General features: G+C 40.5%; 3 protein-coding genes across 5 annotated transcripts; 1 reads left to right on the top strand and 2 right to left on the bottom strand.

The window, feature by feature from the left end:
• Positions 1-1293: 1293 nt before the first annotated feature.
• On the bottom strand, positions 1294-4025 carry LOC103940091 (leucine-rich repeat extensin-like protein 4). Its single transcript, XM_009350168.3, has one exon. The coding sequence runs from the start codon at positions 3656-3658 to the stop codon at positions 1421-1423; it is 2238 nt and encodes a 745-aa protein (XP_009348443.1). The 5' UTR covers positions 3659-4025; the 3' UTR covers positions 1294-1420.
• A 1800-nt stretch (positions 4026-5825) lies between these two features.
• LOC103940092 (probable E3 ubiquitin-protein ligase RZFP34) lies at positions 5826-10980 on the top strand. 3 transcript variants are annotated; one of them, XM_048582443.1, is made up of 13 exons: positions 5827-6027; positions 7342-7961; positions 8083-8622; positions 8709-8796; positions 8923-8982; positions 9091-9123; positions 9295-9372; positions 9515-9558; positions 9860-9900; positions 9988-10070; positions 10171-10262; positions 10367-10478; positions 10568-10980. In XM_048582443.1, the coding sequence occupies exons 3-13, from the start codon at positions 8483-8485 to the stop codon at positions 10676-10678; spliced, it is 882 nt and encodes a 293-aa protein (XP_048438400.1). In that variant the 5' UTR covers positions 5827-6027; positions 7342-7961; positions 8083-8482; the 3' UTR covers positions 10679-10980. The 3 variants fall into 3 exon arrangements, with proteins under 3 accessions (XP_018501218.2, XP_048438400.1, XP_009348444.2); XM_018645702.2 differs by lacking the exon at positions 7342-7961 and having other exon boundaries at positions 5826-6027; positions 8431-8622; XM_009350169.3 differs by having other exon boundaries at positions 5827-7961.
• Positions 10981-11918: 938 nt separating this feature from the next.
• LOC103940093 (FCS-Like Zinc finger 10-like) lies at positions 11919-14699 on the bottom strand. The gene is made up of 3 exons (XM_009350170.3): positions 14372-14699; positions 12574-13665; positions 11919-12469 (listed from the first exon to the last, which is right to left on the bottom strand). Exons 2-3 carry the CDS (start codon positions 13620-13622, stop codon positions 12322-12324), a joined length of 1197 nt encoding a protein of 398 aa, XP_009348445.1. The 5' UTR covers positions 13623-13665; positions 14372-14699; the 3' UTR covers positions 11919-12321.
• Between the last annotated feature and the right edge of the window lie 1138 nt (positions 14700-15837).

Raw genomic sequence — 15837 nt, 5'->3', positions numbered from 1 at the left:
ATAAAGTTTAATGCAAGTAAAAGTTTCAGAATGTACAACTTCTGGGCTAGTTGAGAATCATGAAGGGCCATGAACACAAGGTAAATTTTGTTAAAATGCTTTTACTTTTGCTGTCTTTGAAGTGCTTATGGTGATTTTGGCTTAATTTATAAGCACTTCTAGTTAGTAATTTTAAATAGCTTTGAAATTTCTTACCTTTGTGTTTTGCATGTTAGATTGAGTTAAGAGGTACCACATGAGATTGGGAATTTTGGAATTTGGAAACTAACAAAGACCAATTATATTAAAAACCTTAGGTTGAATTTGTGCAGCTCATATCAAATGGGTGAAAGTAGAAGGCGGTCGCCAAGGTGGTGATGATATCGCCCTGATGCCATTTGCTAGAGTGGGTGATTTTGTAAAGGGAGAATCTTCAAGTGCTGAATGCCTGCTAGCTTCCGTGCCGAGTCAAGAAGGAAGATACTCGAGGGGAGTATCAACAAGCCAAGGGTTGATGGATATCTTGAATATAAACTGTACGTTGCCTCTGTACTTTATTATTACTCGTGCATATGTTTATGTGCAGGAGTTCATTGTTCCTTTAGCCGTGTTGAAAATGTACTTTTTCCTCGTTTCGATTGATTAGTCCATCAAAATGGAGATGCTCGCATGCATGGGGCTTTGAAGTAATGCTCTTCGGTATGGCTCAGGTCAAGACTCGATGTACAGTTGAGGCTTTGCCTCAGTGAGCTTTGAAATTCTTTGGTATTCACGCTTCTCATTTCGGCTATCGGTTTTGTTCATCTGTCATCTGCTTTTTAATTTAGCTTCTCAAGTACTTTTCCTTTCTCAAATGAAAATGAAGATTGGTGACTTTCTTCTGCCTGTAGCGAAGATGGAACAAAGATTCTACGGTTGCTTATTCCGATTCATGAATAGCGAAGCAGAGCAATGCAGAAGGTAATATTGAGACCTAACTTTTTCTAAATATTTGTAAGCATTTTCAATCCAATATCCATCATTGCATAATACATTTAGATCGGAATATAAGCAAAAGAAGGCTCGTAATATAACAGAAATATGAATCTAGAGATCTCTGTAATTACATTCCAAGTAGCCTAGAACTACATCTTCCAAACTTATTATATACTTAAAAAAAAAAAAAAAAAAAAAAAAAAGTCCATAACAATGTGAAAATGTCAAACAAGAAGCAAAAAGAATAACCTTCCCTGTGCATGTCTCCCACTTCTCGTGTCCACCTTCACCATGTAACTTGATAATTGATGGCATTCTTTTGTGTTCCTTGGTTGCAGTGGTAGAGAAAAAGAGTTGGCAATTATTTCAAAAGTTGAAACGCTTTTCGGAGTTGTGGGAGTGTACTCACTATAGTGTATCAGTCGCTAAGCTGTCTGGAAGGTGGAGAAGAAAATGAAAGGAATCACTAATAATACAGTTGTGGTGAAGGTGAAGGGTAGGAGGTTTCTTTAATTGGTGATAATGGGCCATCATATGCTGGAGTTGGTGCTAAAGGTGAAGGCGGAGGCGGAGAAGATGGCACACATGGTGGTGGGGATGGAGGTGAAGGAGGTGAAGGAAGTGGTGGAGGTGGCGATATAAGAGAATGTGTTGGTGGTGGTGGTGAATTCTGAAGAGGGCATGGTGGAGGGGGTGGTGGAGAGGGAAGGCAAGGAGGTGAGGATGGTGGAGGTGGAGGAAGAGGAGGAGGAGGCAGTGGTCGTGAAGGTGATGGCGGCGGAAGTGATGGAGATAGTGGAGGAGGTGATGGAGATGGTGGAGGAGGTGATAGGGATGGCGGAGGCAGTGATGGAGATGGCAGAGGCAATGGTGGTGATGGTGGAGGCGGTGATGGTAATGGGGGCGGAGGTGATGGTAATGACGGCGAAGGGGATGGAGACGGTGGAGGAGGCGATGGAGATGGCGGATGCGGTGATGGTGATGGTGGAGGCGGAGGTGAAGGGGATGGAGATGGCGGAGGAGGCAATGGTGGTGATGGTGGATGCTGTGGTGGTGATGGTAATGGCGGAGAAGGGGATGGAGATGGTGGAGGAGGCGACGGAGATAGCGGATGCGGTATTGGTGATGGTGGAGGAGGCGATGAATATGGTGGAGGTGGTGATGGTAATGGTGGGGATGGAGATGGCAGATGCAGTGGCGGTGATGGTTGATGCAGTGGTGGTGATGGTGGAGGTGGTAATGGTAATTTTGGCGAAAGGTATGGAGATGGCGGGGGAGGCAATGGATATGGCGGATGCGGTGGCGGTGATGGAGATGGTGATGGTGGAGGCGGTGGTGGCGATGGAGATGGTGGACGCGGTGGTGGTGACGATGGTGGCGGAGGTGATAGAGATGGCGGAGGCAGCGATGGTGATGGCGGATGCGGTGGTTGTGATGGTGTAGGCGGTGATAGTGATGGTGAAGGCAGTGGTGGTGATGGTGGCAAAGGAGGAACAAAAGGATGACATCCAAAAGAACTACAATCAATTTTTTTAGACAAAGCCAATTTGCATTGCAAAAAGGTTCTCTGCTTTGGCCTTTTCCGCAAGCAATTCTTGCTGTCATCAAACTCCTCCAGCTTCAAACACATCAGTGGTTCGCTAGTGAAAAAGTTGTGCTCAAAGCTAAATTTCTTCAGATTCTGAAGTTCACACACCCCTTCTGGTATAGTCCCTCTGAGCATGTTATGAGCCACATTCAGCTGCTCCAAGCTTTCCATTTCAACTATTTCCTTCGGCAACTCTCCCACAATCCGGTTATGGCTCACATCAAACAGTCTCACATTCGTCAGCATCCCTATCTCCTTTGGCAAACACGAGTGGAACCTGTTGTTAGCAAGCACCAATTCATTTAAATTCTTGGACATCTTGCCAAGGCTGGCAGGTACACATCCGTGGAAGTTATTGTTGGCAAGAACAATGACTGAGACCGGCGATTTCCCAAAATTATCTGGCAATTGGAAGGAAAATCTGTTGTGGTTGATGAAGATTGCATCAAGGTCCTTATCGAACAGTTCCTTGGGGACTTTACCTTCAAACTCATTGAATCGCAGGTCCAGAAATTTTAGTGCTGGCAGCTGAAGAACAACATCAGGGAATTCCCCAGCAAAGCGGTTGTTGCTTAGATCAAGCTCGAAAAGCAGCTTCAACTTGTTGAAACTCTTCGGGACTTTGCCGCAGAAACGATTTGAGTTGATGTGAAACAATGCAATATCTAGGAGAAGACCAAGCTCTTCCGGGAGAAACCCTGCAATGTCAGCATGGTTTAGATCAATGCCAGCAACAGTTTGGACTGATGGGTCGTCTGGAGCTTGGGCGCAGAAGACTCCAGTGTATTTGCATACATCGGATCCAACCCAGTTGGATGTTTGATCCCGAGGATCCGAGACCATGGCTCGCTTCCATGCTTGGAGGGCAGTGTAGGCACTTCTGAGTCTAGGGTTTTCAAAAACAAGGGAGCCTGCGGCTGTCACAGTCACACCTCGTGACCCATGGTGGTCAGTGTAATACAAGAGCTGCCTTTGCTTGTAATGCAAGGTGTGCGACGAGTCTCTCAAGCCGGCATTGTGCGAAATTGGAAGCTCTTCGCCAGTGGTGGCACCTAGGAAAAAGATCGGTACGAGGAAAATGGGGAGTAGAAAAATTTGAATGTTTCTTCTCTTCATCACGTACAAGAGATCACATCTAATGGGTTCAATTTCTCTGTTCTAGCTTTCTCAGCATGTATCGGAGAAAAAGAGAGGATTTTGGAGATGGAAAACTGATCAAAACATCGACTGTAAAAGTAAAAAAAGCTCAGTTAGAGGTAAATCTTCAATTTTCCACTCTACTTTGTGTGTCGGAAGTGGTAGCAGTTGGAGGTAAAGAAATGAGATTTACTGGAAGTGATGAGTGCATGTGTTTATTACATCTGTGTAAAACTGAATCAGTCAAAAAATAAACACCCTTTTTTTGGGACGGTTTCCGATTACTCTCTCGTCTTGGACTTGATCAAGTTTTTGACACCAATTTAGGGAGCCGAGCTGAGTCTTAATAGTGAGGAAATATAATTAAGAGTTTGAGCTGAGCTAATGACGGCCTTCTATGAACGCATATACTTTTTAACCGTTGATGCATACGAGTCTTATGATGAATGTGTTAATATTTGATTACGCGTATTAGACCTAGATACACTAACACTTTACACGTGCATCATATTTGTATGCAACTTTCAACCGTAGATGCAATAAGTCTCATAGACATTAATGCTCGATTACATCCGAAAGATTTACATTTACATTAATGGTTGATAATTTATGTGTAACTATAGAATCATAGATGCATTTGAGTCGTAACCACATTATTAGTTTGGTTATGTATATTAAACCTATATACATTTGGCTGATAGTCATTCACAAAAACTTCACCATTAGGAACAGAAATGTTAAGGAGATTCTCAAAAATAGGATTTTTCATTAACTATCCGTCACCTCATATTTTTAGCACAATTCTTGTACTAAAATTATAAAACATTGTGTCAAAAATATGAAGTGACGAGAGTGCATAGAGTTCATTTTCTCACGTTAGGAATTAGAGGATTCATGCATGCAAACAAAAAAGATCAATACAACTGTCCAATCAGACTGCTTTTGAAAATTTTAAAAAAGTGCTATTATATATAGAAGCACAATTTATAAAGCATCAGACTGATCCGCAGTGCCTGCCTAGTTCCATTGTGTATTCAAGATACCAGGACCCATGTATAACCTTCTATCTCAATGATTCTAATTGGCATACTACACATTACAAGATGTGAGAGGCTTTTTGTACAAATCTTATCATTTTTTAGCATTCTTGGAATAGTAAAGTATTAGCACATCTTTCTCCGGTTTGTAATCCACGAGCAAAGAGCACATTGTTAGAGATAGACAAAGAAAAAATGACTACAAGATAATTGTTATGGATAGAACGTTACGACATACATAAGTTAGGATTGTATTTTGATAACCGAGTCATACAAATTAACTAATTTCAATCAACACAAAAAAATTAACCGAATCATTGTTGAGATAATAAGAACAAATATACAATTATTATTATGGACAGAACGTTGGGTCAAACAAGCTAAAAGCGTAATCTAAACAACAAAAACGAATATAAATTGGTTCCAAGCCTCTAAGGAACTTGGCAATCATATGACCCTAATGTTAATGGATAAACTTCGTCATATTAATTAATTGAAAATAATATAAGTAATCGTTCAATGGATAACTATGAAATTTGAGAGAAATTAAGAAGTCAATTCCAAAAACTAAACGTATCCGCATTACAATCATGCTTAATTAATTAATTAGATATTTATTTATTTAATACCACCAAAATCATCCACGTCAAGTCACTTGATCTCGTCTGCAGACGTGGCAAGCAATTAAGCAACCTTGGCCAAATTTAGTAACACGTGTCGCCAACCCAATCCAAATTGCAAGCTGGAGCGCCATCACGCTGACTTGTCCGATTGGATCGTTACGTTGAACGGCGAACTTCGTCTACGAGAATATCACCGACTTTTAAAGGATAATGTTACCATGCAGGCGGCTACAATGTAATGACTGTGGTTTCTCTGTTTTCCACCGTCGGATAGCTAATTAAGGCATGAGGACTGTTCAATTCGCATGTGCAGAATAATACAGTGAGCGAGACTGCAGAGGATTAAAACCAGATTATTGAATGAGTAAAAGCGCGGGGATATTTTCAGACAATTTACTGCAGAGAGCTGTCGCCAGTGATCCTGACGCTTTCGATTTCGAGGCAATTTCGAAGGCTCGCGAAGCGATCAAATCTTCGGTATAAATACAATCGCCTTCGAATTCTCTCTCATCATTCGGCATCACTTTCTCTCTCTATCTTCTTCTTTGCGTTTTCTATCTCTAGCTCTCTCTCTCTCTCTGTGTCAGTTTCAGTCGGAGCTCCGGATAACCAATCGGATTCTCATCGGCGTTTGCTATCGGATTTGGATTCGGCGACTGCATCGCTTTTGTGTCGCGGCGGATTGAAAGTTCGTTATTCTTTAAGAAGTTCATATAATTCGTAATTTGTTTTGTTTTGAATTGAATTGGCTTTGGTTTTGCGTTAATTGATTATAATTGTAGGTAATTTGGTTCTGAAATTTCTGAATTCTGCAGATTGTGTTTAATCTTTAGCTTTATTTGGCGTGTTATTGCATGAATTCTGAATCTTGATCGTATTTGCAATGAATTGTGTGAATTTATGGTGCATTGCGTGGTCTGTGGTGGATTTGATTTGATGAATTGTTGATTGGATTAAACCTGCTGTAGTTTTTAATTTTGTGGTAATTTTTAGCTGATTTGACTGTCATGTAATTTGGTGGTTGTTGCTAATGACGATGACGATAATGGTTGTGTTTGGTTTAGCTAATGTTTTAGGGAAATGTGATTCTGGCCCTAGATGTGTTTGTAGAAATCGTTAGCCCTGCCCTTGCGTGAGATGTTTGTATAGTGATGACGTGTGTGTGAGACTGCTGAGTTTACATTGGGAAGGAACTGAGTCCGCGCCTAGCTTTTTGTTTCTAGTTTCCAAATTTGGTTTATTTATTGAAACGTGTGTGTCGAGGAGCAAAAGAGAACGAATTTCGAGTATGGACACCGTGAGCGTTACGAACGTGATTCTACTTATGTGGATTTCTTTCTGCTTTAGTTTTACTGACGACGGCTTCATTTGGTTGGGGGGCAAAATCTCTTGTCTATTAATTGTTACCTGATTTCAGCTACCTGCTGAATAAAGTCCAGATAAAATTAACCAAATAATAAGTGATTTAATTGGGTTTGTAAAAATGAAAACATTATCGAGGTTGTTTATGTCTTTTTTGGGTTGGAGGTTTATAATAGTTGAGGGGCAAATGATTTCAACTTGTGATTGGAATCGCTGTGAGTATTGCTGTTAGGCATCATCCGCTCTTTATGGGTGGTGCATCCCGTATGTTGGAGCTCAACTTCTTGTTTCTGGAGCATTCCACAGCCGTCGTGTGCATTTTGTGCGTTTAGAAGCCAAGGCCAGTGTTGGTTATTGGGACTTTCTCTGAACCTTGGTTTCAGGTGTTGCGATGTGCATCTTGCCTTTAACGTTCAGACTTTATCGAGGTTGCACCTTGAAGCTTGTGGATATGTATTAAAATTTAAGGAGACTGATTTACCAAAGTTAGACAACATAACAGGATTACTTTCTTTGTTTTTCACTGTACTGGAAGATAGGGTAGCATGCTGCAGGGTCTTATCCTCTGCTTTCTGTATAATGAGTTGCTGGAGTTAAAATACTGAATTATATGTAGTATTTGACGGTTTTTCTGCGGCAGTATCTGCAGGGCTGTTGTATCCTTATCAGAGGTGAAATTGGCAAGTGCAGAGCGTATATGCTTGTTTATCGTGGTTCTGATTGAGTCAAAGCTCTATCCCAATATATGGCTTCTAATATTACAAGTGTGGTCTTGTCGTCACTTCTTTGTTGTCACAGCATTGTGGGTTTGCCGTATGGCTCATATCTGATATTGCTGGGAACATGATTTTTTGGGTCATCTTCGTTTCCCCCCTAATGCTAATCTGAGCATTGATTTACTCTCTTGGTATTATGATTCTCAGTGCTCATGCTCTAAGGTCATTATTCTTTTTTCCTTATTATTTTTTCAACCCTTAAATCGTTTTTGAAACCTATCGATTTGCAACTAAGGTCAGTGAGACAAGGGTTTTGCTCCCATTCATTTGGTTAAGGGGGCTTATTCGTGAGGCCGTGTCATTAGAAGATGGGGAATCAAGAGATAAAGCTGTGATTATTTGTATAGTTCAAAATGTTGATAATGAAAGAACTGTATAAGGTTCAAGCAGAGCCACTCAAAGTCTGTTGGTATAGAGCTTTAAAATTTTGCCTGTTGGGTAAGTTCAGTACTCGAAGCAGAGATGGTGCGGAATTCCAATTGAGGTAGGCCTGTTCTGTATGGACAATCAACAAAACACATTTTTCCATCTGTAGCGTTCTTTCCCTATTTTGTTACAACTTTCTAAAACGCATTTGATTGTGTGATCTATTGCTTGTACCATAGGTTGGGGCGTCAAATCGTTGTGCCCAGTATAGTTGGATTTGGTTCCGAGACTTCTTCAAGGAATCAAGCGATGCAATGTTGTTGCTTACTTTCCAAAGATGGAATCTCTGGAGTTCCCAAGCGCTGCATTGCAGTTATTGTTTATATGTCTACTTGTTTTGATGAATCCTCCTCTTGGGGAAATGCTGATTGGAGCTGTTCAACCTTGCTTGGATTTGTTGTAGCTGATTTCAAATGTCTGCAGCATTATAGAAGAAAGCAGTGTCATGGGGTGTTTGCCCGCCTTGATTGGGCGACTAAATGCCTCTGAGCTTTAACAAGTGGTGTTAAACGTTTTTGTACATGCAGGTGCTTCAGGCTTATTTCCAGCTTCTAAGTATTGCCACATCCGTTTGGAGGTATGCAAGATATAATGGTTAGGCAGAATGTACTGGGGGATGCTCACGGTAATCTATCGAATGGCAAGTATAAGCTCAAATTTGAATCGAAGGATACTGGAGAGGCCGCTGAATTGCTAGAGAAAGGATATATGCAATATGGGTAATTATTCTTACTCATTTCTTCGCTTATTTTCTTTTCTTCTTTGGTTGCCACGAAGATAACATTATGATGGTTTTATTTTACAGATGTTCACACTACCGGCGAAGGTGCCGTATTAGAGCTCCTTGCTGCAAAGAGATTTTTGATTGTCGCCATTGTCATAACGAAGCTAAGGTGTGTGTATGATTTTGAACTACTTCAGAGTATAAGCCCTTATAACCAATGCTGGCTTTGTGACGTATTTGTTGATAGTTCTTTGGCTTGTATCAGCTTGTGTTGACTTCTCATTTTGGTATACAGAATGATATTAGCGTTGATCAGAAGCATAGACATGACGTACCACGCCATCAAGTGAAACAGGTAAATCCGTTTATGAGTTCATGCATCTCTTTATCCTTTTTGGCTTCTTAATAAGCTAACTTATACTGTTCTGCTTCATAAGCTGACAACACATGCATGATATTTCAGGTGATATGTTCACTTTGCAACACTGAGCAAGAGGTGAGTTTGGGTTATTGGCAGATCCATTTCTTTTGGATTTGCGTCAAGTACTTAATCAAGATATTTTGCATCGTGAAAATAAGCTGGTGTAGCAGATAAGAAAATTCCTTAGTGATGAGAATTTCGCTCGCATTTTTCTGAAGTGTCTTTTGTTTGCTGCTTCTTTACCAGGTTCAACAAGTTTGTATTAATTGTGGTGTATGTATGGGGAAATACTTCTGTGAGACTTGCAAGCTCTTTGATGATGATGTAAGTGCCTCACTTTCTGTACATCTGTTTTAGTTTTCGATGATATATGATTAGGATATTGGTGTAAGCCTGGTATGGGAACATATGATGCTTTGAAGTGACTAGTTCGTGCAGGCGGATGATCCTTTTTTGCTTTTTGCAGGTATCTAAGAAACAGTACCATTGCAATGGCTGTGGGATTTGCAGGTAGAATTCTCATGTCCTTGTTTTTGTTCTCTTTTTGTAAAGCCTGACGATTGAACTGCCATTAAAAAATGTACTGAGATGTCTAGCTAACCACATAGTATGCGAGTCTCACTTTGGTATTATCTTTTGGCACCAGAGCGTGATAGGTCTTTTTATTCAATATGCTTTGTGAGGCATCAGTTCTTGCGACACTCACTTATGCACTTTCTCTCGTATGCATTAACCATTTTCTTTGTAGTTTTATGCCTTCTCGAATTGTTAATTACTGAAGTATTCACTCGAGTGTGCTCTTTTGTGACAGAATTGGGGGGCGTGAGAATTTCTTTCACTGTGACAAGTGTGGTAACTAATGCGTGCTTGTTATTTTCAAAGAAATTGAGCATCCTTTTTTATCATCTCGTTACTGATGTAAATCCATCTTCTTGTCAGGTTGCTGCTACTCAATGCTGTTAAAGAACAGCCATCCCTGTGTGGAGGGAGCAATGCATCACGACTGCCCTGTTTGTTTTGAGGTAAGACTAAAGTTTTTTCATTATCCTCTTAAGACGGATTTTAAAGTATTTTGTTTTGGTATCGTTGATGCCTTACCGAACATGCATTGGTGTTTTGCAGTTCTTATTCGAAACAAGAGATGATGTTACGGTCATGCCATGCGGGCACACTATTCACAAGAATTGCTTAAAAGGGATGAGGGACCATTATCAGTGAGTATACGACGGATTTCTTCTTTTGGTTCCTTTTTTCTTTTGAGTTGATTGAGCATAGTAAGTAGAATCGAACTGACCTGGCGGTTCGTATTTGATGACAGATACGCTTGCCCTCTTTGCTCCAAGTCAGTTTGCGATATGTCTAAGGTATGGGAGAAATATGATATGGAGATTGCAGCTACACCGATGCCTGAACCCTATCAAAACAAATTGGTACTTTCCCTCTCCCGTCTCACCAAAGTTTTCCTAGTGTGCAAGTATTGTGCCGATAGAATTCATTACTATTCAATCCTCTTCGACAGGTTTCGATCCTCTGCAACGACTGCGGCAAAAGCTCACAAGTGCAGTACCATGTTGTGGCCCGGAAATGCCCGAACTGTAAATCTTACAACACTCGACAAACCAGAGGCTGAGCCGGTGGCGACGTTTTTGCAATCGAATTGCTTTGAGCATTGGCTATCAGTGTGCACCTGCGCATGTGTGACGAGACTCGTAACAAAAGCCCCGTACTCTCTTGACCACCTAGCCATATCGGGGGAGGTGGTCGTGCGGGTTTTGTCTTATGTTGCAGAGCTGTGGCCGGGGTTGCACCGTCATGTTTCGTTTATTTGTATTTCTTGTCATGTATTTCTATGTATGGCTTTTCCCTGAAATTAAGGCAAGATGTATGATGATCTCTCTCAAGTCCGATGAAATTCTTGTTTCTTGTTTTCTATTTTTTCGGTTTTACTTGTCGTCCTCGACTGCACTGGTTCCTGAGCTTCATTCTGATCGACCGTCGGCTGAGGTGGTCTACAGTCGATCTGGTCCCGATGTGTAGACATAATGCTGACAGCGAACGCAAAGGAAAGAGTTGACCCGTCTGGTCACGCTCGTATTGTTCAACGTCGTTAGTAGTTTACGTGTTACAGTATAAGCGGACAACTGGCTAAGACTTGCTTGGTGTTGGAGCAGTTGCTTTGCAAGAGTGTCGTGTAATGGAATTCGATGTTAGGAAGGCTAGACTCTTGTTCAATGAGATCCCTGTGAAGGATGTGGTCTCTTGGAACACCGTGATCAACTGCTGTTGTATATCTAGTCGATTTGGGAAAGTGTGTCGAGTTGTTCCGTGAGATACAGGGTTCAAAGGTTCAACCGGACAGGGTCACGTTAGTCACTGTGCTAGTGTTGCATCCCTGAATCATGGCATTGGGTGCATGTTTACATAAAAAAGCAGAAGCTGGAATCAGCTTACCCCAGTGAACGACTGGCTGTTGCTTTTGCTTTGGTCTTACAAACATCAGCTTACCGATTCGAGTAGTGACTAATCGGCAGATTTGTAGAGATTGCCACTCAGCTATGAAACTGATATCACAGGCCTATCACAGAGAGATTGTAATCAGGGATGACTACAGATTCCATCGGTTTGTCGACGGAAACTGCACTTGTAAAGATTATTGGTGAATTCAGATCATAATCCAAGTCTATGCTCAAGAAATTTTAATTCCATCCGCACCCCAAAAGGCGCATAAAATTTGCAAAAATAACTACAGTACTCCGCGGTATTGAATTCTCCGCAAATTTAGAGATCTTGGATCCAATCCAACGGCTGTCATTCAATACTCCGGAGTACTGTGGCCTCGACCCAACATTTGAAGATGGAGAGAGAGAGAATTGTATGTAATAGTACTAGTTTATATATTCAGTCAAAAACTGGTTCAAGATTACACAGCAACTCCGGCCACAAGAGAGACTTAAGGATGAAGTAGTAGTAAAAACGGTGAGCCATAAAAGCCGGCTATCGCCCTTTTACATGAATTACAAGGAAATATAGGACTTCGATGGCATACATCAAATGTCTCGTTTTATGGAAAGCAAAACTAGTTAGAGTTCGAATCCTATCATCCACCAAGACCATGAAAGCTGAAACACCATTAGCAAACGAGTGAATTTACAAAACGATCATCCATGGCTGTCGGCCGATGCACGTGAACAGCTCTTTCTAAACAGATGATCAGCTGCTTCTGCGAGAGGCTCATCGATCATGGGCATGGTGGCTGAGGATGAGAGGCATCTCTTATTTATCTGCAAGCATGCCAGTCTCGAAAAGTTCCTCATCTGACTCGAGAGGCTTCTCAGAAGACTGGTCATTGCATTTTTCCAACGCCTCATCAATCAAAATCTCCTCCGAACGGCAACTCAAACTGCAAAATGCTTTCTCACCCCTGCAAGAAATCATATACGACTATAAGCATACTGAAACCAAAACTATTTAGCAGACCCTTGCATATGATAAGAAACCGAGTAAACGTCTGTCTCGAAAATGTACCTGTATATGTAAATATCTTTGCCCTCTTCCAATTTCTTGTTACAATAGTAACAGAAGCTAAGGAAATTGTCTAAAGGGTAGTGACCAAAATTGTCCAAGCTCGGACCCGGGCCGGTGAATCCAATTTCCTTTTCCTCATTCTTACCAAAATTGTTGGCATCCTCAGAATGACATTCCAAAATGCAGTCACCAAAGATGTGAGTTTTTTTGGGTTTGGCACCATGAGAGATTACACAAGTATAATCCTCAGAAAGCTCAATCTCACTTGCTGAGAGAGACCCAACAAACCCATTGCTAGACCCGATGGATCCAGTCTTCATTTGGGTGGCTAAATTAGGGCTTCCTCCAATGAATTGATGGGTGGTTAAATTTTCCGGACAAAAAATTCCAGAAGTAGAGTTGGGGTTAAGGTTGCTCAATCCCGATAGAGTCGAAAATGCTCTACCGGAATCTAATGAAGAGGACCGGATTTTCCCGAACGACTCAGGTTCTGATGGGGGCTCTCCGATTTCAAAAAGAACATCAGAACTACCCTTCTGTAAGGGAGATTTGGTTTTGGAATGAGGGAAAATTGCATAGTTCTTAGGCAGAGATTTTGGTGAAGAATCGAAAGGCTTGACATTGGACTGAGGCTTTGGGGTTTTATTAATCCTCATTCCAGGTCCAAAAAGAATGTTCTTACTCTCCGATGAACGAGGAACTCTCCCGGAAGATTTCACATCATCAAGAGAATCTATGATGCTTAATCCTACTTTACTGCTACCCCAGCTCCTCTGCTGTCCCCCATCATGGTTGGATCTTGGTGACCTATAGGGGTTACCTAGATTGGAAAAAACCCTAAAATCCAGAGGAGAAGTTGGGCTTCTAACTGCATCACAATCTGATAAACCCTTAGGACTCAACCCTACAAACAGACCAGGAACACTGAAAAAAGAGCTGCTTTTAGGGTTGTGCCCCAAAACATCAGACCCAGCGGCAGCATCAGAAATTGGCAGATGGCCCATTTGGTGCTGATCCTTCTGAACTGACCTGCTTCTCTTCCTCAGCATTCTCTCAAATTGCCCCCCTTTGGGAAACCAAAAGCCCCCTTTTCTGTACCAAAAAAATCAACAGGTTTTCAAATCAATAAATACATTATTTCTACCATTTTCAGAAGCTAATCAACAAGGATTACTCAACAGCTAATAACCCATTAATCATCTGCTTAATCCATGAGCTGCATTGCAGAAATAAAAGGAAAAAAATACATGAAAAATTATTAAACGCCACACATACACAAAGAACTTGATGCTTTTCAAAGATTATTGAGTTGGAAGAAACATCTGGGTTTATGGATCACCCAAAGGATACATTATAAAGATTTTTATTTTCTTTTTCTTTATTGGGTGGATTGAGAGCATTAAAGGGTGTCTGAGATGACAGAGCAATGTCTAATCGAATTCAAGGCAGAGGAAAAAATAGCTTTCTTGGTATTTGGTAAAAACTCAAATGTAGGGAGAAAAGGGGGTTGAATCCCTGAAAAATCATTAATGCATTACCAAAAAATTAATTCAAATCGACTTAATTACATGCAACAGCGAAAACCCAGATAGAAAAAAACCGCTTTTAATCCGATCAAACATGCATTAGGAGGCGATTAATCCCCAAGAAAAAAAAAAAGCTTGAATCTTTTAGCTCAATCAGCAAAACCCAAAAAAGAATTAATAGAAGAAACGGATTAAACTCGAAGAACCCAGCATTGGATTCAAGAAAAAGAGCAAGTGAGATGAACAATGAGTTAAAAGGAAGAAAAGGTCACCTGGGTTCTTTCTCTCTCTAGCTCTGGAAACTTCAGAGAGATGGCTCTGATGGTAGAAGGAGGCCCCAATGTAGTAAATATATGAAGCTTTTTTGACAAGCTGTGTGTCTCTGTGTGAAACTTGTTCTCCACTCCTCTCTCTCTCCCCCACTCTATTTCGTGCCTCAAAATCAGCGAAGCAGTGAGCTTCTGAAATACTCACTCTCTCTCTCTCGCTCTCTCTCAAATAAAATTAAAGATCAATTAAAATTTTGGTCTTTAAATTAAAAAAAATCTAGAGTATTGATTTTGAACTTGATACAATGCGGAGTGGGTTTTTTTTTTTTTGGCTAACTTTGTTAAAATTTTCATTTATTTTTTATTTGGAGATAATAGAGTGAGCCCAAAGAACAATTACTCAACATTATACAATATTTACAAACTTTTAATTCGGCGATCAAAATTCTAATTAGGCTAAAATTCATAACCATTACTCTAATATTCTCATAATTTAGTCAATGTATGCAATAATGTACTTGTGCCCACAGAAATGGCGTTTGTACGCATTTTACCAGCTTCTGCCACTATATACAACCTTTCGTCCTCCCCTTGGTGCCACTTCAGCACCAAAGTGGTTTTGGACCACTTCCTAGTTAATTTTTGGAAATTTGGAAAAATGCATGAACTAGTAACTGAGGTTAAGTATTTAGAATAAAACCCTTTTATTTATAACAATCTCCCTTTCAATTCTCAATCTAGGTGAAAATCAACTTACATTGAATTGTGTGTCAGTTGCAGTGATTACAAACGTTTATTATCACATATGAATCCCTAAGTCTGTATCTCTTCTTCGAGATCTTTTAATCGAAGTTATATTTACATTGGTTTCTTAATAAAACGTTAGTAATAAGATTATTTTTTTTGAAGGCTTAAGTTGTTTCTAGTATAACAGTTACTGAAGTATTCTCTGTAGAAGTTTAACTCTCGTCCTTCGACACTTTTTATGATGTATTCTGGTTACACATTAATCAATTTTCACTTGTGTTTATTAGCTTAACAATTAGATGTAACAAAAATTAAAGATTGAGTTTTCATGGGCAAGAAAAAGAAAATTAGGTATTTTGTTGAAGGTATGGAAGTGGTAAAAGTAAAAGTGGTGGGGGGGGGGTAACGTTTGTGGTATAGGGTAAAGTACGGAAGAGAGGGTGAAATGCGTCAAAGGGCAATTAAGAAAAGAGATGATGGTTCCGTACTATCTTCCCCTTCTCGCTGAGTCATCACAAGACGACAAAAATGGTTGATGACTCATGGTTTCAATTATGACCGACAGGCCGATTAACTGACTGACTGACTGACTGACTGACAGACCCTCACGGCTCTTAACGGGGACCGTTTGCTTGACTAGACGGTGTCATTTCAGTTTTTATAACACTTGAATTTTATTTTTTTTTGGAAAACACCCTTGATGTTTGATTTACTTTTCTTTC

This window comes from the organism of the source record quoted next, unplaced genomic scaffold (assembly GCF_019419815.1).
Source record: "Pyrus x bretschneideri cultivar Hongxiangsu unplaced genomic scaffold, Pyrus_bretschneideri_v1 Contig1, whole genome shotgun sequence".
Classification (NCBI taxonomy): Eukaryota; Viridiplantae; Streptophyta; class Magnoliopsida; order Rosales; family Rosaceae; genus Pyrus; species Pyrus x bretschneideri.
The sequence above is the reverse complement of the archived record's forward strand: the minus strand, read 5'-3'. Positions and strand labels throughout refer to the sequence as shown.